This window comes from Anabrus simplex, chromosome 1 (assembly GCF_040414725.1).
Source record: "Anabrus simplex isolate iqAnaSimp1 chromosome 1, ASM4041472v1, whole genome shotgun sequence".
Lineage (NCBI taxonomy): Eukaryota > Metazoa > Arthropoda > Insecta > Orthoptera > Tettigoniidae > Anabrus > Anabrus simplex.
Window position 1 is genome coordinate 182,478,021 of NC_090265.1, and position 25,219 is coordinate 182,503,239.

The 25,219-nt window shown below is 37.3% G+C and overlaps 1 protein-coding gene across 1 annotated transcript in view; it reads left to right on the forward strand.

The window, feature by feature from the left end:
- LOC136863701 (UNC93-like protein MFSD11) overlaps nt 1-4,875 on the forward strand; it is a 248,886-nt gene extending 244,011 nt beyond the window's left edge. Inside the window, exon 8 of the mRNA XM_067140062.2 lies at nt 3,635-4,875. Within this exon, the coding sequence (XP_066996163.1) occupies nt 3,635-3,838 (204 nt within the window). The 3' untranslated portion in view covers nt 3,839-4,875. The remainder of the gene's footprint in view (nt 1-3,634) is intronic.
- The last annotated feature ends 20,344 nt before the right edge of the window (nt 4,876-25,219 follow it).

A 25,219-nucleotide genomic window follows, 5' to 3' on the forward strand; every position in this document is an offset into this window, starting at 1 on the left:
GCAGAGGATCTCAATGATCAGTTAATTGAAAGACTAGTAGGGAAAGAAGTATTGGTTGTAACTGGAAGAGATTTCAGATAAAAATAATAATGATGATCTATACATTTGATAGATTGTAATAACAGAAGGAGATCTTCTCTGCAAATACAAATGCTCAAGACTTGTTCAAGATCCTTGATACTTTTATATCTGAAAATTATTTGAAGTGAATTAAGTGTGTTAGTACTTGCTCCATGTCTGGCTGTTATGAAGGCTTACAGGTACTTATCTGAAGAAAAGCCCCTGATGTACTGTGGACCCATTGTGTTATTCAAAGGGAGGCACTTCCATCATAACTATCAGAGTCCTATACTGAACAAGCTCACAGAATTTGTAGTGAATATTGTAAAATTTATAAAAACTCAGATATTGAAGGCAAGGTTGTTCAAAAGATTATGTGATGATGTGGATGCTGAGCACATTTCTTTGTTGTACTACTGCAGTTTGCAATGCCTCTCTTGTCATAACATTTTTTCTTGAATCTTTGAACTGTAGCATAGAGAACACAAGTACAGTATGCTGAAAATTTAGTGGATACCGATTTTCTGCTAAAAGTAGTATCCTAGTGTGATATTTGAAAAGTAGAATGCTCTAGTGCAAGGAAACAACAGTACCTTTTGAAAAGGTTTGAAAAAATATAACTAAGAAAAGAAAAAAAGGAAAGGAAAAAACCAACCCATTGTGGAATAAAATGAAGACAGAGGCAAAGATTGTTTTCCTTTTTTGCAGTAATTTTCAACTTAATAGAGCTAACTTCTTTATTTATGACATCTGGTTTTAAAGGACATATATTTTGGCTTTAAGTTTACATAATTGAGGATCAATTCAGCTCTAGTGCCCAATCTGAATTTAAAACTGTAGAAGAAGGGAATCTTAATAGATGTCTTGCAAAAAAAGTTAACTGAATTCTGGATATCGGTTAAAGATCCCCTTCTAACTATAGATCATTCCATGTCAAGAAAACAGTATTGCTTTTACAGTGACAGAATTGTCATATCAAATGGTTCTGCTTAACAGTATCATATGAAAGCGGTGGCACGTAAATTTGTGGAAGTCGGTATTTAAGTTCAACATAAAACGGGTACAAAACTTGGCTGAAAATTACTTTTATGAGCTCAAGAGGACTGGAGTTTTAGAAGGGGCTCATTTTGGTTTTCACAGCATAACGGCAAAACCATGGAACATAAATTTGTGAAATCTAGTTATAAAGTTCAAGATAAAAGGGGGAAGAAGAAAATAAGCTGTAAATATTAAGCATAATTCACTTTTATTTCTCAGCCTTGTCCATAAAGTAAATAAATCATTGTATTAATGTTAAAGAAAGAAATAGCACAATTAGGCTAATTAATCATATAACACTCACTCAACACAAGACATGTATGCACTGACATTAAGACTAAAAAGAGATCTGCAACACTTAAATAAACAACTTCTCTACAACAGTAATAAGCTGCCAGAATTCGCAGAGTAACAGATCGCATGTCAAATGTACCAGAGCAACACAGAAAGAAAATGAAGAAAGGCAACAAACCGATGGCTGTTCCTGCCATAGTGTTCCCTCCTTTCAAATTTATTTATGAAATAGAAAAGCTTCAGTAGTTATTTTAATGACACATGGGTAAAAAATGCCTCATCATTTTTTCTTTCTTTCCTAATACAATATAAATTGCATTATAATATTCCTTAATCATGAGGAATTGTGGGTGTCTAAGAAGGTGCGTGTTCATTCCTTGTAGGTCCATAAGTGTAGTACTGATTTCTTAACATGGAATTATCTACAGTAAAGCTCGGTGAATTCTAATACTATTTTTTACTTCTTCTGTGTGGGTTTTTTTTTTTGTGGTTGCTAAGATAAGAAGTACAGAGTAAGATGGCTACACAGTTTGAGTTGTGTAGCTGTTAGCTTGCATTTGGAAGATGGTGGGTTTGAACCACACTGTTGGCAGCCCTGAAGATGGTACGTACTTATTGTATGGTTTGTAGTGCTGGTCTTTCTATTTGACACCCATGAGTGACCAGCACATCTGGATGTGGGATGATGTTGATAATGAGGTAGAGAGAGGGTGAAATCTGGTGTCGACATATAGCTTACTCCTGTTGAATAACACCAAGGGGTCTGCTCAAAGCTTAATATCGCCATCCAATGGGCGATTCACTATCAACAGCGTTGTATGCCCTCACTCCATATGAACACTCTGGAGAGGTTTGGAGTTGAATCCAGGCTTTTGGCACGCAATTTACTGGTTAGAAATTGTATACCACCACCTTTCCTACCCTGCCGGCCAATATTCTGATGGTAAAATTTCTTCGACCAATGGGACTCAAACTGGGTAAGCATGGTGTCAGACCATAAAGACTTGACACCTTAACTATCATGGCCACCAGATGGGCTCCTGAAGATGGTTTTCCATTGTTTCCCATTGTCACACCAGGAAAATGCTGGGGCTGTATGTTCATTAAGGCTACAGCTGCTTCCTTCCTGGTCCTAGCCTTTTACTGTCCTATTGTTAGCAAAAGACCTAATTGAGTCAGTGCAACATTAAAACACTTGCCAAAGAAACAAAGAGGTAAGAGGTAACTATTAAAAGAAAATCAATGCGGAAGAGGAAATGAGGGTGACTGTGTCTAGTTTAGTTGGACAATTTATAACGGACAATTTGGTCAATGACTTTGTTGTTTTTTATTTTTTTATTTTTTTTTTTTGCTATGGGCTTTACGTCGCACCGACACAGATAGGTCTTATGGCGACGATGGGATAGGAAAGGCCTAGGAGTTGGAAGGAAGCGGCCGTGGCCTTAATTAAGGTACAGCCCCAGCATTTGCCTGGTGTGAAAATGGGAAACCACGGAAAACCATTTTCAGGGCTGCCGATAGTGGGATTCGAACCTACTATCTCCCGGTTGCAAGCTCACAGCCGCGCGCCTCTACACGCACGGCCAACTCGCCCGGTGACTTTGTTTTAATGATGGAATTGTTCATTGTGTGGTTATTAGACTATGTTGGCTGAAATGTACATTTAATTTAATTTTATCGAACTTTTGGCACACAACAGGACATCTGGCTTGACAGTAGTCATTTTGCAAGCCCAAGGTCCTTAATTAAATGTATGCGTCATGGTTTATTTTTTTTTTAAACCTTACATCAGCAATGTACTATGCGGTAATTGTTAGGTATGCTTTGACTAAAGGCGCAATGCAAAATTCTTGTTTTTAGTAAAGCCAGTGTGAACCGTAAATGCCCGATGTAAATATGTAGTGGTAATGATAATTGTTCTGAGAAGGAATTAACGTAATTATTTTCCCCTTTTTTCTCTCTCGTGTTATCCTCATCCACTCCAGAGTGCTGACCAATCTCTCGCCCTCTTCAGTGATGAAGATGTTATGTTGAAATAAAAATTGTCTAATCACATGTTTTTGTCGTTCTGCTGCAGTTTCTGAAGTTGCTCTCATTGTAATGCTTTGTCTCATATCTTTGAACTCCAGCAGGAAGAACACATTTTTAGTAAAACTAAGAAACATTGTTACAAATGTTATTTTGCTTAAATTCATTCTTGGATTCTTTCAGTTCTGTAGACCCTCTTATTTCCTGTTTCCAGTCTGTAGCAGCTGCAGCGAGTTTCTTCTACAGCAGTGCCATTGGTCTGTATGCTCAACTAGGAATCCTCGTCGTGTTAGCAACAGCGAGCATAATTACTTTCTGTTTAGTAGAGTGGCAATCAAGAGCGAAGAAGACTGAAGGTTATACAAGTGATACAGAGGAACCCAATCAGATGGAGAAAAACTCTATTTCTCAGCCCTAGTCATTATGAAATTGTGAGTTCCATATGTAACTTCAAAATATTCCATTTTATGTAATATGGAGTGGTATAAATAGCTTGAGGCTATGGTTATGATGAAACATATCATCATAGTACTGTTGAAGTGATGATATTTTCTCTAGAAAACTCTGTGAGTTTTATATTATTCAGTGGCAGAATGTGATATTTTAACTTAATTATTGATTGCTCTTGAAGATGTGTGGAAGGATACATTCAGGAACTGAAATTCTGTCTTCCTTGCACGCAAATACTCTTCCCTGTCTGTAGCTCTCCATAACCAAGACAGTATTGTATAACATTCCAAAACAGTTTGAAATTTCTTTCATGATCTCATTATCTTCCCAAATGAAGACTTTCCAATTTTACTGAAAGGCACTGTGTGCATATTTTTATCCTTCCATCAAATTTTCAAGGAATAGTACTATATTTTAATTGGTACTAGGATTGTTTTTGTACTTTTTTAATCCTCCATTTTAAAAAAAGAATGATAAAATATAGTAAATATTTTCATCAAATTTGGAATGGTGGTGTGTGCTTGTTATCTTATTCAAAATATGGTGAAATTGTTCTAATATAACCAGAAAATTGATGACAGATTTTATCTGTAGCTCCTCATTTTATTTTATTTTGTGTACAGCTTTTGATTGCTGTTAAATATCAATTACTGATACAAAATATTATTTAGCAGGAAACTCAAATTACAAAGCTAAGATATATTACCCCTTTGTATTTAATGCTGGGCTGAGTGGCTCATACAGGAGAGTGCTGGCATTCTGAACCCAATTTGGTGAGTTTGATCCTGGCTTTGTCAATGGTATTTGAAGGTGCTCAAATACATGAGCCTCATGTCTGTAGATTTACCAGCACATAAAAGATCTCCTGTGGGATGAAATTCTGGTATCTTGATGTCTCGAAAAACATAAAAGTAATCAGTGGTATGTAAAACCATTAACATGATTGTCATTATTATATTACTAGCAAATGTACCCGTGCTTCACTACAGTATTCTATATTGTATACGGATATCTAAGAAAAATTACTGTACATGCATTGAATAAGATCTCTTTTTAATTCCATGTCTCTGAGCGTTATCCGAGAAATGGCATAGGGAGGTCCACATACGTTGCTTCTAATGTAAAGAGCGAGTTGCGGAGTTGTGACGATAAAGGCAGATCAACTTACGTACTGCCATTCGCAATCGATTTGGGAATTTTCGTTGTAATGGTGGGCCCCATTGCCTGCTGCACGCTCACAATATATTTGGGGAGTTCTTGTTGCAATGACAGGCCCCATTTCCTACTTCCAGACAGATAACAATCGAGGAGGTTTTATTATAATGGCAGGCACCTTCCCTACATTCAGTCAAAATTGAGTTGTGCTGTTATCAATGTAATGACAGGCCCCTTTTTCTAATGCCAGACAGCTTACTGCCACTCACACCACCGGGCGAGTTGGCCGTGCGCGTAGAGGCGCGCGGCTGTGAGCTTGCATCCGGGAGGTAGTAGGTTCGAATCCCACTATCGGCAGCCCTGAAGATGGTTTTCCATGGTTTCCCATTTTCACACCAGGCAAATGCTTGGGCTGTACCTTAATTAAGGCCACGGCCGCTTCCTTCCAACTCCTAGGCCTTTCCTATCCCATCGTCGCCATAAGACCTATCTGTGTCGGTGCGACGTAAAGCCCCTAGCAAAAAAAAAAAAAAGCCACTCACACCGAGTTGGTGAGTTTCCATTATAATAGCAGGTCACTATATCTAACGTCATGCACATTTTAGATGGGTAAATTGGTTTATAATGGCAAGCACCCTAGCCTACTACCAAACACAATCGGGTAATGGAGTTTTGAAATAATGCATGTTCCCTAGCCTTCTTCCAGTCAAATCGAGAAGGAAAATATCTATCTATATATATAAAATAAGAGTTTTGTCTGTACATTGCTCAGAATTTGAAAAGAATGGTATTTCTGTATCGATCATGTCCACAGTAACAAGAAAATGCAGTTTTTACTTTTCGGTAATTTCTGTCTGTCTGTCTGTCTGTCTGTCTGTCTGCCTGCCTGCCTGTCTGTCTGTATGTACACGCATCACGAGAAAACGGCTGAAGACAATTTAATAAAAATCGGTATGTAAAGTCGGGGGGTGAGCCGCTACAATCTAGCGTATAAATCATTTTATTCACGCTGAGTGAAATGGCAGTTTAGGGGAAGGCGTAAAATTATATCTCAAATAATATATTATTAGTGGTCATATTGATAAATACTACATCCTAAAGTTATATAGAATTTAATTTCCGATCGTTTACGTCTTATGCCTTTTTACCATACTGGCTATGATGACACAGATATTCATGAATTTGGATTTTTGTTGCTAAGCCCATATCAACACCGAGCCCCGAGAAAATGGGTAAACAGGATTTAATGAAAATCAGTATATTGAGTCAGGGAATAAGAAGCTACATTTTAAGCTATAAACAATGGTATTCACCGTGAGTGAAATGGTAGCTTAGGGGAAGGCACCTAAAATTTCATTTTTAAATACCTAATGTTCTTAGTCCTATAGAAAAGTACTACATAACAAAAGTTATAGAGAATACAATTTCCGATCATTTGTGTTTTATTCAGTCTTACCGTACCGACTATGATAAGAGTGTATTTCAGAACCGGAAGACAATTAATAATGTGAAGGCCTACAATATTGAAAGCGCGTAACATTGATCAACAATAACGTTACACTGACCGTTGTTTGTTGTAATGTTCTATGTCTCTTATGCTGACATTCAACTCCGATAGATGGGATTACTGCTGCGTACCGAGTATAACAGCCTAACTGAATATTGGCGGGAAATAGCTGAGGAGTTAGATAACTTTCTTCTTTAGCATGCCATTCTTCTGGTTCATATATTTTCTGATACTGCTGGTACGTAACACACTGGTTCATTATAGTATTCCAGCTGTTCGATACCGTAGCTACTTTGACGCGCTGTTTTGAATGAGCAGTGTGCACACTTAAGTCAGAGGCTCAGTTAGTAGTAGTAGTAGTAGTAGTAGTAGTAGTAGTAGTAGTAGTAGTAGTAGTAGTAGTAGTAGTAGTAGTAGTAGTAGTTTGAACTTGTCTAGAATTACAATTTAGGCCTATTCCAAATTATAGTACCACAATTCACTAAATAACTCAAAATTCAACCCTGAAAAGAGCCGTTTCTTAAGAAAAGCTTCTTCCTCTTCACTTTTTATTAAATCTGCATTCATTTTACTCCAAATTAGCAGCGAAGATGTGGTTTCTTCTCTGGCTTGGAGGAAAAATTGCCTCCACGTCAGATAGTTCTTTCCCCCGCCAGTGTGTGCTGAATTGAGATTTTCTGACTCATCGGGTACTCCCAGGAAACAGATAAGTAAACGGGCATAGTTTGTGCCCTGGGACTATCCATTATTCAAACCCCCCCACCGAAAAAAAGACTAATATTGTTCACGGATCACGGATGTCTGCGTCTTGGTCATTCCAGCTCTGTAGCTTTGGGCTGTTAGTTCTGCAGTGTAGTACTGTTCGTTAAAAGTGAGAAAATGTGTGGGTTTTTATTTGATTGAGTATTTCATATCAAAGCATTGCTTTTAATCGCACCATTCCTACTGACGTCATTGTAATGACCCATGTTCATTTTAGTCGGGAAAACCACTAAGAGAGTCTTTCTGAGAATCTATAAAGGCAGGCGAAGAGTGAGTGTCTGTCATTATAATGAAAACTCCCCACCCTGATTGTGACTGATGGTAGGCAAACTGGCCTACCATTACAATGAAAATTTCCTAACCCAGTCTTCATATGAGAAAAGACGTTGGTGACTTCCCCGTCCTGTTTCTAGGGCAACGTTAAGAGCTATGCAACTTAATACAATCTTGCTCACAACGTTTACACTACCTAACCTAGAATTCTGTATAGCCTACAGTTTAGAATTCCATAGCGAAGCACGGGTACATCAGCTAGTTCATTATAATGGTACACAGGAGTTAGAGAAAGACCCCATTCATGCTGCCAGTTAAAGTCGATGTAGGGGGGTACTGATTATAATAGCAGACACCTTCCTGCTGAGTCATTACCGATTTGTGAAGTAATAATTACAAAGGCACGCACACCCTTTCTGGATCGCTGCAAATCAACTTCAAGGGATAAATATAGACCGACATATGAAACTGTGTGCATCTTTACCTTCATTTGAAGATTAACTGCTTTAAAAGGTAATTCATATCGACAAAAGAATTGTAGGCCTACAATAAGACGCCATATGTAACGGTCTAAATGGCTGGTTCTATGATATGTTCTCGTATCTCATCTATTTATGGGTAAGATTGAGTTGGAAAGGTTGAATACAGTGAAATTTTGGTAAGGTTTTCTCACAGTGAATTACTTTTCGGACACACATGTGACAGCTACAAACATAGAATTTGGTATACATATAGCTACTGCATGGGCTAAGGTTCACGTAGAAGTTGATGATCTTATCTTTTGGATAAGTGAATCAAACTACCAATTATACGTGTAAAAAGTGCAAAAATGCATACAATCCGGAAATGGAGCCAAATTTAACAGATAAGGGTTAGAGATACGACAAAAAGTCATAGGACCAAACTTGTAGATCACTCCAAATTGAACTGAGAATGTGCCATCCGTTTTGTGATACTACTTACCGTTTAGCCTCCAAATACCTCAAAAGGAACGTCTGCACAGTCTTTAAAATTGCCTCCATATTTCGATATTTTTGGGAGGTAAAAATAAACATTTTAAACATCTTGTAATTTTTCCGTCGGTTACAGGCTAAAAGCTATAATTTTGCTAAATTTCAGTTTTCTAGCTCGTCTGGCAGATTATGCCACCATCTTGATATGGGGGAGGGGATTAAAAATTAGGACTTTCAGGAAACTTTTATGCCCATGAAACCTATAGGTTATTGTTTAGGATAAATATATCCGACTGCGTTCTCATGCTGAGCCCCAAATTTGAGACTCCCAGCGAAGCCCCTCAGGGTATTTTGATAATTTTCTATTTTTCTAGGGATCCTGAAGTCCAAGTTTTAAGTTTCTAGGATGCCTTGAAGTGCCTCATTAAGTCAGGTCTATTTTAATTTTTATACCTTAACTTATATATACAGTACAGTATACTACGTATATAGACCGTTCCAAACCAAATTCCATTTGTTAATATAGGTTATATTTAACCCCCTTCCCTAGGGGTTCTAGGGGCATCTTGCCCCCACAGTATATTTTCCAGATAGTAAGTAATATTTGTACGCCTCCCACCCCAATGTGGGCTGAACTTGTACTTAAAAATTACCTGAGTGACACTATTCATCTTAACAACCCCAAAAAGTATGGATTCGACACTATTTTGGATTATTTTTATATATCACTCCCCTTCGGACCCCCCACTCCAAAGGTGGCTGAAGTTGGACTTTAAAAATTTCCAGAGTGCTACTATTCATCTCAGCGACCCCGAAATCAATGGATTCGACGCTATTACTGATTATTTTTATATATCACTTCCCCCTCGCCCCCCTTCATGAAGGGGGTGACTTGGACTTTAAAAAAACCTGGCGTATCACTATTCATGTCAGCGAACACAGAAACTATGTATTCAACACTATTTTCTATTAATTTATATATACCCACCCTAACTCCCCACTCCTAAGGGTGCTAGGGATGGCTTACCCCCACAGTGCTCCTTTGCAGATAGTAAGTTATGAGTGTACCAAATTTCTTTGATTTTGCTCCAGTGGTTTGGGCGGAGATGTCATTTACATACATACATACATACATTCATTTTTATATGTATAGATGACTGATAAGTATGAGCACGTTGAAAAGTGCAGACGTCCACTTCGATATTCATAACTCCTAAACGGTGCATGATATTAACAAACTTTTTATGCCATCAGACGCCTCATTTATCGCCCTATATGTTTGTTTCTAAGCCATTTCCTCATATCTCCCATTTTAGGGGGTAAATTGAGTTCAAAAATTTGATTAGGGTGAAATTTGGGTACATTTTTAACATTTTACATTAATTCTTGCCTACTTATGTATAAGCTAGAATCATGAAATTTGGTCCACATATGGCCCTTGATCGTGCCAATATGTGCACCCAACTTGATGATCCTATCATTCCTATAAGTGTGTCAAACAATGAAATATACTTGTAAAAATCAGCAAATTTATGAACAATCCAGAAATACGGCCAAATCTAACGTATAAGGGAGAGAGATACGACAAAATGTCATAGGACCAAAGTTGTAGATCACTCCGAATTGAAGGGAGATTGAGCCATCCGGTTTGTGATATGACTTACCGTTTAGCCAACAAATAGCTCAAAAGGAATGTGTGCACAGTCATTAAAATTGCCTCCATATTTTGATGTCATTGGGGGTAAGAAGTGAAAAATTTGAACATCTAGGAATTTTTCTGTCACTTAGGGACCAAAAGCTATAATTTCACCAAATTTCAATTTTCTACCTCGTCTGGCAGGTCATGCCGCCATCTTGATTTGGGGGGACAGGGGATAAAAATTAGGAAATTGCTGAACATTTTTAAGCGCACGAAACCTATAGGTTGTCACTTTGGAAAAATTATACGACTGCATTCTTATGCTGAGCCCAAAATTTGAGGCCCCCCAGCATGCCCCCTTCAGGGAATTTTGAGAATTTTTGATTTTTCTAGGGATCCTGGGGTCATCTGCTTCTCCCGTATGAACTGACACTAGGAACAAGACAAGACCCAGTATGGTGGATTTGGTAAAAACTAGCAAAAAAACTGCCAGGAACTGGACCTGGGCCTCTTACAGACAACAATCATATAAGAGACGCAAAGAAATAAAAATATAACAGTAATAAGGGCAAGGACTTGAATTTATAATGGAGAGGAAATCAAAAGAAAAAAAAAAAGGTTGCATAGGTAAAACAAGGGGGCCAAAAATCAAATAGCTAATATTAATAATATGTGGCCCGTAATCAAAATACACCAGACTCATTGATTACAGCACCTTCACACACGCTTGCCTTCATAAAAGACGCGAAGGAAAGTTTGGAATAAGGACTTGGCATCTATATTAAATAATTGAAGAATATGAATTCAGGTGGGTACAAAACATTTCTTTGTAGCACATCGGGTCTACACAGTCATAAGTTTAGGGAGTAACACCACCTAATCATAAAATTCTCCCTTTCAATTCCCCAGATAAGACATAAAACTCTCAACAATAAAAATCACGTCCCCCAAGAATATATTATCATTAAGTAAAAGAGCTTAAAATGGGAGAACAGGGAAGGTTGCACCGAGCTCATAAAATTCAAGCAGAGAGAAAAATGGAAAAGGGGCGGTTACCATGGTTTCACACAAAACAACTAACACAGAAGGCGCCCAGCAAAGAATAAAACAAATTAAAGTAGAAAACAGGTAAAGAAAGCCAATGACGGCAATGTGAAACGAACAATAAATAAGTATTATTTAATTTATTTTCTGGGTTGAACCGTGTTGTACTTGTACGCATATCATGTACAGTTTGCCGACGTTTCGAATACATTGCAGTATTCTTTGTCAAGGCGACTGAAATACCCCTACTCGATCCGAGGTAATCAGTCTCCCAGGCAGAAATTACACTTCTACCATGTGTATATGTTACATTCAAAGCTCATAATTAGATGGTTTCTCTCACCCTATATAAGCAGATTGTGAGCATGATGTTTTATTTTTCCCCCATATTTTCTGTCAGATTACAAATAGTCCATATATTGGTTCTTATATATACACAGATATCTTGTTATTTCAACAATTTGAAAGTTTGTGAAACAAACATATACTCTGGATACCATAATCGGATCAACCATGTTGTGGCTTAACCGCAATGTCAAAAACACTAAAAATGCATGAATGTTAGGAGTTACAGTAGTACAGAATTACAAAGGGTCGAGATAATATTGCTGAGTCATAATAGTAGCAGGGGTGGCGCAACCTTGAAGTTATTTGTAGCTAGTGTGTCACCGGCCATGAACACCTGCTCTGCTCCACACTGCCTCACTTTCAGTCATTGTCTTGTTTATGCTCAGTGCTAACAATGGCAACCAAATAGAAGCGTGTTGTTTTGAAGATACAACGGAAGTTGGATATTGTACTATCATTTGCTTGTTCCTCCGATGTAAACAGGTGGTATGACAAACCAAAAAACTATGAAAAAAATCTACGTTCGAGGAGTTTGACCTGTGCATGTTGGAGTGGTTTCACAACAGCGAGCTCAAGAAACTCCAGTATCACGACCGATCTGTATGACTAAAGTGAAGTTTTTCTTCAAAGCTCTTGGCATGGAGGGTGATTTTGATGTGCCATCCAGATGGTTTACACGTTTTAAACAGTGACATGGCATGTGCGATATTAGTGTAAAAGGAGAGTTGTTAAGTGAAAATACAGAAGCTGCTCAACAGTTCAGTTCGTATTTTGAAAAATTTGTTCTGGATGAGGGTTCGGTCCCAGAACAAATTTACAATGCGGATGAGTCTGGCTTGTATTGGAAATGCCTACAAACCCGTACTCTTGCTTTCAAATAGGAGCATTGTGCACCAGGCTATAAAAGCCTCTAAAGAAAGGATGATGATTATGACCTGCGCAAATGCAACGGACACTCATAAATTACCTTTACTCGTCATTGGGAAAGCAAAGAAACCTCGCTCTTTTAAAGGTACAGAGGCCAAAAAAAATGATGCTCTCAACTCTGAAAACTTGTTTTGAGAAATTTGAGAATCAAAATGAAGAAAAACTGTCTCGGCACAATAGCAGAAAACCATGACTGATTATTTTCAGAAACAGTCAAGTTAGGTAGTCTGAATATTTTTCTTCGCCTTATTAGTTTCAACGAAAAGTGCTGTTTACTTTTCTATTATTAATTGTGCTAAGTGCTACTTTTACTGCATTGTATTGGGTAAGTTAATAAAAAACAATACAGTTGTATCACTTATTATCATTTTAACTGTACTTTCAGTACACCTGCGATTTTACTTAACTGGGAAACCTTAACCCTACATTATCCCAGTTAATCGAGAGTTGAGTGTACATAACCTAGGCCCTATATCTTTTTTGGAAGTCTTTGTCTCGAAAATTCGTCTCAATATTTGTAGAAGACTAAAAGAAATTCCAAAATAGTTATTGAGCTTTTCTTGATTTCATTTGCTTGAAGGAGCAACTGCACTTCATTGATTTATGTGTGAAGCAACAAAATAGTGTGTGCTGGAGAATTTTCCATATACTGTACCGGTACTGGTACTTTAAATGTTTAAATTGCATTTCTTTTTAAATATTAGATAGAATCCAACAAGATATCAATCCTTTACTCTTCAGAAATGAAATTCATTCAGTACTTAGTATTATAGATATACGGTACTAGTTTCTAGGGTCGAAACTAGTACTGTATAATTTTGTAATTTTGTGAATATATTGTATTGAAAAGGTGGAAACATTTACGTTATTATTATTATTACTTATAGATTATTATTGTATGTTACAAACTGGAAAGCGCTACAGCTCCAATTTTCTGCCCTGAATTTTGCAGTTTGGATATGAGAAGTGAACCAGGATGTTTCACAATGGCACAATCAAGCATTTGAGCGAGTGCGTAAATTGTTCGTATTTGCAAATAGAACTCTTTCATAAGTTTGTAGTTTAACAAGATGGGAATTTCTATGAAATACTGTATACATCCTTTTCTTTCTCATGGTAATGGAAAATAAAATTGACAGGTAAATAGAAGTAGCTGAGGTAAGAATGGCCTTAAAAATTCCATGTTCATTGAGCAGAAAATGAAGAAAAGAGAAATTGTGTTACAATAGCAGTACACCAAGATTTAATGATGGCCTGAGGAGACAGGGTATAGCATATCCCATCCCCTCTCCAAATTCCATTTAAGCTCTTGTTGATTTGTCTGTATCTTCAAATTTTTCAACCTGTTGTCAGATAAAGAGAACCAGAGTTCCAAAAGCATTCACCACAGAATCTCTCACCAGTTTCATAATATACCACTTAAAATGCAAATTACAACATTAAGAATTTCATTGTTTGTGATGAGTTTTGAGATAAGGATATGATGACATGAAAGTAAGTAAATTGTACTAGTTTCAGTCCATTAAGGGTGTTTTATGGCATTTCCCATTTAATAACATACATTGAAGCTCACTTGACTTACAATATGTGAATTGATCCGATTTCCATTTTGAGTGGTATATTACACAAATAAGGATCCAAGTGATGACACAAAGGCAAGGTTTGTCTAGCTTCATCCTATTATTCTCTTTTTTAATTTTTTTTTACAATATTGTAGTAGGTCCTAGTACTAAGTTTTAGGAACTAAATAATAAACTTAGGGTTACATTCATGTCGTGATGGTGATTGTCACTTAAAGTGCTCAAGCATTGTTCCTTATCAACGTGGAAATTGTTAAGCTGGAATAAAGGAATCTATTTTCAACGTTCATGTTTCCTTTTATAAAATAAGTTTAATTTAATTTCTAATGTTTTATAAAACTTTTCATTTGTTGAAGTACAGCTAGGCAACCATCCCCTCTTATCACTTATTAGAGGAGAAAATAAAGGAATCTGATCCTTTGAATAATAAAGATGTTGGTAAGAGTCATGAAAGGTGCAAAAATGACTCCCTTGGCTTTGCAAACCTAATACTGCCAGCGACAGAAGGGAACAAGATTTAGCCAAAAGAGGTCAGGTAGGAAAGATAAAAACAAAGAACCTTGCACAAGTAAGTAGAAGCAATGCCAAAGTCAGCTATGGTTCATATTGAAAGCCCTGGGGTACTGATGGATTATTGATGATTAAAGGAATTCTCATTTCATGGTATATAATGAATTCACTTCTGTCAGTTATAATCTTGATTGTTTGTATAATATCCATATATATTATATGGACAGTTGTGTTCTGGAAAGATATTAATTATTCCTTCTATAACTTTCATATTCATATAATTGTTAAGAAAAACACAGTATATGAATTATTTCTCACCTGTGAGACTGATTCTTTGAAGAATAATGATGTTAGTAGGGCCATGAAGGATACAAAAATTTGAGTTGGACCTCACAAACCTAATACCACCAAATTGATCAGGAAGTGTGTGAAAGTGTGAGATAAGCTTGATTTAGATGGAAAGGAGTCACAGGAGTATACTGCATGCCGGTCCACCTTAAATTAGTCGGTGCACTATGGTCCATCTAGTGACATCATATAGGACTAAGACTTGATCAACCACCAAGAGTGCTGTGCTTCGTCTTCACACTAAGGAGATGTGCATATTATTCTGGTCTCTTGGATTTCACGTCTTGATCAAATAACCAGCAATATGATCTAGTAGAGTGGCAGTTGTTCCTATACTGGAAACAATGGGGCAGGGGCAGCTGAGGTGGTACTGCAATGTCCTGAGAACAGCAACAGGTACCATTGATTATAATGTCTCCAACTTCACCATTGTGGATAATTGCCTCTATGATAGACCAACAATGGCAAGATGTACTAGCTAACAACATGAAAATTGTTCAGTTCGAACCACATAAAAAGACGACTTTTGATTTGAGGAGCAGACACTACAACTGGAAGAGGAGGAAGAGGAAGAGAAGGAGATAGAACACTGATATAGAGAAATCACAGTAGAGAGTTTTCTCACCTCTCTTTATTGCTCTTAACCAAAACAGTTGTGTGCTAACTGCAGTACCTGGAAATTATACAATACTAAACTGTCTTCGAACTTGGGTCCACCACATTTCGTTTAGCAACTATTACATTCCTCAATCGTGTTCACTTATAAACTAGTCCTCTTGTTTTTAGTGATTTTAATGTTTAAAAAAAAAAAAAAAAGAAACAATAGGAAAGATACAGGAAGAAGCTAGACATCACATAGCACTGCAACTTAACACCAGAAAGATTGAGTATTTGGAGTGTGGAGAGCAAGGAAGTGAGTCAATTAAAATCAATGGCATCAATATTCCTAAAACCAAATCAGTTTAAATGTTTGAGATTGATATCATTTCAGACTGCAATACACTCTCAGATTCAATGAATAGAGTAGATGTATCCTGGATGAAGTGGCACCAAATTACATGAGTTCTTTTCAATTGGAAGATCCCATTGCATTTAAAATGAAAGATATATAGAATGGTTGTCAGTCCTGTGGCACTATAGGTGACGAAGTGTTGGCTAATGAAAAGAAACATGTCCAGTAATGGAAATGAAGATGTTTAATGTCCACTGGGACTCACTAAATTGGAAAATTGGACCACGTAAGAAAATGGATGTCAGAGCAGCATTTGGAGTGGCTCCAATTAGTGATAAAATGCGGAAGACTCGCCTGAGATGTTGTGGCCATCTACTGTCCAGCAGTAGTTCCTCAGTTGTGAAGACAGCACTGAATTTGAATCCAGAGGGCCGTTGACTATGAGGGTGGCCAAGAAAGCAATGGCTCGATGCACTACAGGAGTTCATGTGCTTGGTGGGCATCACTTCAGTTGACGCCACAGACTGGAGGCAATGGAAAGCAAAGTGCAGAAAAGCAGGCCCTGCGATTATGCAGGATAAACGCTAGGAAGAAAACATCAAATAGAACACTGATACAGAGAAAACGCAGTAAGAATTTTCTCACCTCTCTTTATTTCTCTTCTGGCAACGTCCAAGACATTACCATCTGGTGAGTCATTATTCTTCTATCCTCCAATGTTCTGGACTGTTCTAAAAACTGTAATGCTGTCATATTCTTCTTTTGTGCTTGTTCGGTTAATTGCATTTTTACTTGGTAAATTATTACTCCTCATCTGTTTCTTTACCTCCTATTACTCAAGTACTGCGGTTTGTGATTTAGAAATAAATTATTCATGAAGTTAATTATCATATTTAATAAAGAATGCATATTACAACACATCAGGCTGATTATTCATTTTAAATTTTAGTTTCTGCATATACCGTATTTTCAATAGAAATACAGTAATACATTTGCTATAGAATATGAAAGAAAGGTTCAAAATGACACACTGCAAAGGAGATATAATATTGTGTTTATATCAACATTTTGAACTTGCACATGATGATGTAGTTAAAATGCTATAGGAATACAGAATTTTCTCCTTCTCCTCCTTGATTATGCCTCTAAGGATGTTGAAATATTAATGGTAGAGAATAACTACCATCATCTGTGATGTTTGTGCTGCTGTGAATGGATTTACGAAGGTGAGCTACAAGTTTTAAAAAATGTTTCATTTCATTATAGAATGTTTTTCTAATTATGGTTTCTGTCTTATCATCATCCTTTTAATATATTTTGGGAATACATTTCATAATACCACAGTGATATTTAATGGTTGGTATAACTAACTTGATATACAGTATTATGGCGTTTATCTATTTGGAGCATTTTTACTGACAGTGATACAGGTACCATTGTACTGTAAGATAAGTGTTTCATGTACCATACATTTTTAGCTATATAAAAGCTTGTTTTTAAAATAAAATAGATTTTTAATTTAATTTTATTAACTGAAATGTGCAATATGAAAAATAATTGTTAATGCTTGACTATAAAAATGACTAATGAATGTACAGAATATATATTTAATTTCCATAAGTTAAATGGTCTGTTTCCTCCTTATTCTATGAAGGTTGCTAGATGATGTTCTTCATTTCTGGTTATGTTTTACATATTTTAACTCTTTATTTAATACATATTTTTATTGTCTGTTATATATTCAATGAAATAAAACAATGTTTCAGTAAAATATTATGACTTGTTATTTTAACTGAATACATTATATCACAATACAACATTCCAACCAAACTGAAGTGGGTGAATATTAAATTACAGGAAAATCTTCCTTGTTAGACAAATGAAACAGAATGGACATTTCTAATAGGATATAAAGATATGTTAACTCAGAATTGAAGATTATCTAGGTGAGATATTATAAGTTGTATACACACAAAGAAATGCTAGTGGATTTGAGGGATCAGTTTGATTATATTTCTGCAGTGGTAGTGAAGCTTTGGGCAAGATCTTGTAACTGTTGCAACTAATTCGCTCCAGTGTTAAGGATTGTAAAAAAACTGTAAACCGTGCAATATTTTCTTCTCCTTTTGTGCTTGTTCCGTTGTCTGCTTCTTACATGGTAAGTTATTGCTCCTCATTTGTTTCTCCTTTGTTCAACCAGACTTGCACCAATTTAATGCTCTCCTCCAGGAATATTACAATATTTCTTCCCTCCCACTGATCCATAGCAGCATCTTGGATTTCTCCAAGAATAGACCAAATTCTCTCCATCCAGTTAGATCAGCTAAGAAGTGATAGAAGTGAGCATCACCAAGTGGATGAGAAATGTATGAAGAGGTGGAAACATTCAGCTTCAGAGTGGTGATGGCCACTTCTTCCTAATCTAATTCCGGGAATCCTTGGTATTATTGTAGAACATGGACATCACTAAATAGAAACTGCACAAAACTGTCTACTTAATCACTTCATTGGTGACATTTCCTTAGTTTCCCTGATTGTGATTGTAGAGCTCCATACTAAACCTTAGATTATGTCATTTATGAATGTCCATTGTGTTCAAATCTATTTCTACTGTCAGATCTTACAGATATTCCAGTTTCCTTTGTGGAGTAGATTAGCAAACTATATTGGAAACACAGTCTTTCACAAACAAACAAAAAAATGTTGATGTTAGAAAATGTTTGTAAACCTCAGCCTGGATACGAATTTCCCTCCATTACTAGTTCAAATCATATTAGATCTTTTCGAATGAAGTGGCTAAAAGAATTTACATGGTTAGCTTATTCAGAGGAAAAATTTGGATCCTTTTGCAAGTACTGTGTGTTATTTTCCCATACCAAAAATGTAGGGAAAGGAGATCACCAAGTAGCAGGGGGCGTTGGTCACTCAGGCTTTTACCAATCTTAAAAAAGCCAGGGAAATGTTTAGCAAGCATGAAAACTTATCCTATCATAAGAAATATGTTTTGATCACTGAAAATACAAAAGGTATAATTGAAAAAGGCTGAAAGTGTTATCAATCAAGTAAATGCCCAAAGACTGGATATTGAGAATAATAGAAAATGGCTAATCCCTATAATACAAACAATATGACTTTGCAAATAGAACTGCTTCTTGTGACGTCGCTGCTTCGAGCTTAATCAATGTAGTTCCAATATCAGCCCAAATCAATGTTTCTTTTTTCCTTTCTAAAGTGTTTGAAATCATCTGACCTCTTAAAATTACTTAACCTAACCTTACATTAATCCCCCACCCGCAAAAAAAATTCCATATTCGCCACTGCTTAGTAGTGTTTCCAAATCTATATTATTACACATATTTACCAGCTGTATGTAGCTGACAAAAGCCAAGTCAGTGCTACCTAGACCCTGATTCAGGCTCAGACAGACCTGGCTTAGTTGCTCAGTAGGTAAAACCCTTGCTTTCTGAGCCATGGTAATGGGTTTGAACTCAACTCAGTCTGGTAGTTTTTGAAGGAGCTCAGAAACATCAGCTTGTGTTGGTAGATTTACTGGCACATAAAATAACTTGAGGGGCGAAAAGTTTAGGTACTCCGTGACTCCAAAAAATATAAAAGAGGCAAAACCAATAATAAGTAATGCATTAGGAAACAACACCTCTGATGATGATTGTTGTTGTTTAAAGGGGTCGAACATCCAAGTCATCGGCCTAGCACCTCTGAATGTCATGTTGCATTCTCCATATGGGGAGCAACATAAATCAACTCTTGATTCATGGTTCTTGAAACTTGTCACCCAGGTAAGGTGACCAATTTCTCATAACAAAAGTACAGGACACCACAGTATCTTGTCAAAGGTTGGCTACTTTGTTGTTGTTGTCATCGTCGTTGTTGTTGTTGTTGTTGTTGTTCAAAGGCTGCAAATGTCATCAGCTAATGAAATAATAGAAAATTGGTGAAAATAACAAAAGTAATAATAATTATTATTATTTTAAACTCACCAAAATGAGGGCAAACATGAGGAAGGATGTGACGTGACACCCTACATTGCTGCTACACTACAGTGATCATTTTTGTACACAGAATGAATTTCCTTGAGAATGTTGTCCCTTTTTGTGCACACATAGAATTCTACACAGGTCATTTTACAATTCTTTGTTATTAGCAAACCTTTCAAATTTTCTACTTTAATTTTTGTTTTGTTTTCATTCTGCACGGGGTTGGTTTAAGCGCCCCGCAGCTCCTCTAGCTGTGGAGGTGTGTGGGGGGGAAGGGAGCGAGCTTAAGGGGGCCCCTCGTTTCCTTCTTGTAAAAGCGTTGTTAGTAAAAACAGGTTTCATTTCCCTCTAAAATTGTCTTCCTTTAACGTCGCTTACTCTTCCATTTTAATTATCACTGGTTTTAGATCATTAAAATCTTGAAACTGATATGCACACCACTGCATTTCTAGTTCTAGTTCAATTGAAGATATTTATCTATCATTAATTTCCAGTCCATGTATTTCTTGTTCCTGTCTGCTTAGCATGTTAGTTGATTGTTATTAGTCGGGTAAGTGCATGCTTTGTCCCCATGGTTTATCATAATGTAATATAAAATGGATAGAAAACACTTATCATGTTTTCAAAAAAGAAAGTGTAAGAAGGAGCTAAGGAAAGAATCATCACGGCTGGAAGGCATGTTAAATATGTAAAGGGAACTCAAGGTGGTGCCTATGAATGAACAGTGTGATAGGAGTAGAGGGAATAGAGCAAACAAGCATAGAATTATTAAAAAACCCATCAACTGAGTGTAGCAAAAATCCATCAGTTTTGTTGTAAATAAGAAAGGTGTACAATAAGAAGAGAGTGCAGAAAATTCAACACAATTATTGTGGAAAACTGTTTACCAGTGTGTTGTTGTTTGAGTCATCAGTCCATAGACTGGTTTGATGCAGCCCTCCACTCCAGCCTTTCCTGTGCTAACCTTTTCATTTCTACATAACTACTGCATCTTACATCTGCTCTAATGTGCTTGTCATATTCAAACCTTGGTCTACCCCTGCTATTCTTACCACCTACACTTCCTTCAAAAACCAACTGAACAAGTCCTGGGTGTCTTAAGATGTGTTCTAAAAATCTATCTCTTCTTCTTGTCAAATTTAGCCAATACCAATACAGTTGGTCCATTATTGGACATTATAAATTTTCCACCTAACTCATTCCTGGTTGCCAGCATTTCGGCAAATACAGTAGAGACAATACGCGACACTGAGAGAGATATCGAGGGACAGCTATTGGAGCTCTCTCTAGCGAGTAGACCTGAGAACTACTGATTCTGTCATAAGAGCACGTGTATTTGTGTGTGAAGTTTTTGGTGTTATTTATACGTTTTCAGTGAGTTGACATAATTAAATAGTAGCATGTGTCATTCCTTGATATATCCTCTCAACATGAGGGGAAAGGTATGTGCTGTGTTTGGCTGCAGTAACTATGAAGTAGAGAAGAATGCGCTGTCTTTCTTTCACTACCCTCGTGACAAGAAAATGTAAGTAATATTGTGTTTGCATATATTTTCTTCCAGTGACAGAGATTTTTATAGTACTTCATAATCTTCTGACCTGCTCGACCCATATTTTAACTGCCTTAAAATATAATAAGCATATTTTATTGTGTAGTGCAGCAGTTAACCTTCAATACCGATGTGTTGTTGTAGGTGTGATCTGTGGGTTTTAAAATGTCACAGAAGTGATTTGGAAAAGGTGTACGAGAAAGAAGGGATGTTACACTTATATAAGAATTATAAGATCTGTTCAGATCATTTCCAGGCCAGCGCCTTTAAAAATCCTTGACTATACAGCCAAGGGTTTGTTACATTTTTACTCTAATTGTACGTAAATATTCCTCAAAGCATCAGTATCGACAACATTTTCATACTTTTCTTTCTTTTATCCCTCTTCTCAGATTAAAACCAGGATTTTATAGATTTTCTTTCTGTTAGTAGGCATCGTGTTAGGAGGAAAATTGTCCAGCTTTTAAATGTTAATTCATTGCATCGTGTGTAAGGAATGCACTAGCCTTGCGTCTTGGGTGGTGTGCTAAGTCCCAACTGACGAGCCTAACTTAGCACACGAGGGCGAAACGCAGGCAACCAAGAATGAGTTAGCTGGAAAAATTTATAATGTCCAATAACGGACCATTATATTGGTATTGTAAGGAATGTGCTGATATTTTTATTGACAAGTGTCTTAATGTGATGATACAATGTTTCTTAAATGAGAAAAAAGACAAATGTAACCGTAAAAGTTCAGGCAGGAATGCTAAAGCAAAAAAAGTAATGCATAAATGAAAGATCAACCCATTTCACAGCAGTCCACTTCACATCTTGTTTATATGTCTAATTTCAGTCTTTAAATAATAACCTTTTAAATAATACTTCATTCATTTATCCAGAATTGCTTTAGCAACTCTGAAGTTAATATCTCAATAATACTTTCTTTCTAGACGTAATTTATTTATCCATTTTCGTATATGCATTTCCATTGATATTTGAATTTAGCGCGACTTTTCAGGTCAAGTCACTAGAAGCGTCACCGTCGAATTGTCTCCCATTTTATCAAGGCTAAATCCGTAAGTGTCGCATATTGTCTCTACTGTATTTGATTTCGTCCCAGTGTGCTAAGTTGGTAAATAGCACACCTACCAAGACACATGGTTAGTGCATACCGTGGAGGCCAATCACTCAGTCAGTCAGTCAGTCAGTCACGTAGTTATTTCATTCCTTCCCCATTTCTGAGGAAGGTGGGCCACCAGCTGAACAAAGCAGCTCTTAGGCCGAGAGAAAAAAGTGAATCGCGTTAGGGGAAATGGAAGGAGAGTATGTGTAGTACATACATAGCAGGAGGAGGTAGGAGAGTTTCTGGCGCAGAGGCAACCGCAACACCACAGAGCGGCCCACAGGATGATCCCGCACCACACCCGCCATAGTTGGCCCCCGCTAGCCTCCCGTTTATTGAAAATTTAAGAATGCAGACATATATATATAAAGATCATGTATGCCTCAAAGCATTTATCAAAGAATGTAAAACTGAGACATTATAATGCAGTAGTCAGACCATCAGTCCTCTATGCAGCAGAATGCCTATCCCTAACTAAAAAAACCCCACTGAGAGCCCTGGAAGTGCAAGAACGGAAATTCCTGAGAAGAATAATAGGGCCAAGGATCCTACCAGATGGAAGGCGATGGTACAAACCCAACAATGAGCTCTACCAGCATCAAGAAAACCTCACAGATGCCATCAGAAGAAAACGTCTGACTTTCTATGGACACCTATACAGAATGGATCCTAATAGATTATCCCATAAGATCTTCAAGGTTGCTAACAAAGGCAAAGCTACTGGATTCCCCTGGACCAAACAAGTGGACAAAGATCTTGCAGAGCTTAATATTAATCAAGCCGCCATTACTGACAGAAATGCATACCGTTTAATGGTCAAAACTAAACCTTTCCTAACATCCCTTACATCAGCGGAGCCGGAAATTGGTCAGAGGAGCGCAGGAAAGAATTCAGCGAGAAAATGAAGGAATACTGGGCCAACAGGAAGGCTCAAGAGGCCACTAAGAACACAATCCAGTATGCTAAAAGGGGCAGACGAAGACAAAAACACAGCTAGAACACAAGCACCGTGGTCCACAGATGGCCTAAACGCAAAGAGAGAGAGAAAGATCATAGAAAGCAATACTGGAAGGTATGTACAGAGGAATAGAATACATAAGTAGGAGAATGTGGGCAAAAAAAAAAAAAAAAAAAAAAAAAAAAAAAAAAAAAAAAAATCATACAAAAGGAGGTAAGACACTGGATGAGAAAATATAACACAAGTATGTCCGTGCCAGACTCTTGTGGCACTTTGGAAAAGTAAAATAAATATATCTGTAAACACTGTTAACAATGGGAACTTAGAAAAGAAAACACTTGGCTTGATCCGAGTCTGAGTAGGTAGCACTAGCACTTGTAAGAACACAAAAATCGATAATACAATGATAACACTTATAAAGGAACGATTATATATGTGCCATAGTCCTGCACAATTGTCCATAAAGGATAGAACATAGCCAAGAAAGCAGAAATAGAACTACTAGACACACAAACACATAAGAAAATTCACTTCAGGACAAGATTAAGAGAAAAGGGGGTATGGAGCAATATATACAGTACTGAAGGAAGAGCAGAATGGTAGATAGCACTTGTGGTGCCTAAAGATCAGTAATATAGCAGAGGTAGGCTATAATAACCACTGCCAGGAGCAACCGAGTACCATAATTTTAAAGTAAGTAAAGGTTCAGAGAGGGCAGTGGTGATGTGGGGAGGGGGAAATAAATATGACGTGGGGGGAGTATGAACACGTTGGTGGATGGCAGTAGCTAGGGGGAATAAGGTGAGTGCTTCAGTGATAAGATGGTTATGATTTTGGAGACCTTTAGTAAGATAATTAAAACGGAGGTTGTGAATATGAGAAAGGATAGAAGAGAAGGAGTAAAGCGGTTGAAACTGGGCGGAGGGGGTAGCATAGGGAAGGTGATAAGCAATGCATATAGCGTGGTGGTCTAACTTGAACAAACGTGTGTATTGTATGGAGTCAGCGGTCATCCAAGTAAATGAAGCGTAAGTAACGACAGGGCGAATAAAGGTTTGGTAAACGGGAAGGATCTGGGAAAGCTGGAGTCCCCACATATTCCCAGTAAGAATACGGAGAACTCGGAAGCGGTGAAGAGCTTTTTTATAGACAGAGTTAAGGTGATGGAGCCATTTAAGATTATTTTGAAAAGTTATTCCTAGGTATTTGAGGAGATTAGTTTTGGTTAGTGGGAGATTGTATATCGTTAGAGGGACATGGTGGTGGGGATGACAGAGGTGGGATTTACGGCAGAAAACAATGAATTGAGTTTTAGTAGGATTGACAGTGCTGTGCCAGAAGTTAAGCCAGGTAACAAGGGTATCGAGATATATCTGGAGTTTTCGAGTGAGTGTAAGGGCAAGAATAGCCAGGTCATCTGCGTATTGATATAATCAGAGTGGGGAAGCAGGGTGGGAGATATTGTAGGTGAAGAGGATATATAGGAGGGGGGGAGTGGGGAACCCTGAGCAAGTTCTGCGGTCAGACGGAAGGGATAAGAAAGGGAACCATGGGTAACGATTTGGGCTGTTCGACGGCAGAGAAAGTTACTTAAGAAACGAATAAGAGTGAGTGGGATTGGTAGGTGATGGAGTTTGAACAGGAGGCCTGAATGCCAGACAGAGTCAAAAGCCCTGTCGACATCCAGACACACTAAGGCAACGGTCCGACGGGGATGGAGGTAAGAGTGTAGTCAAGCAGAGAT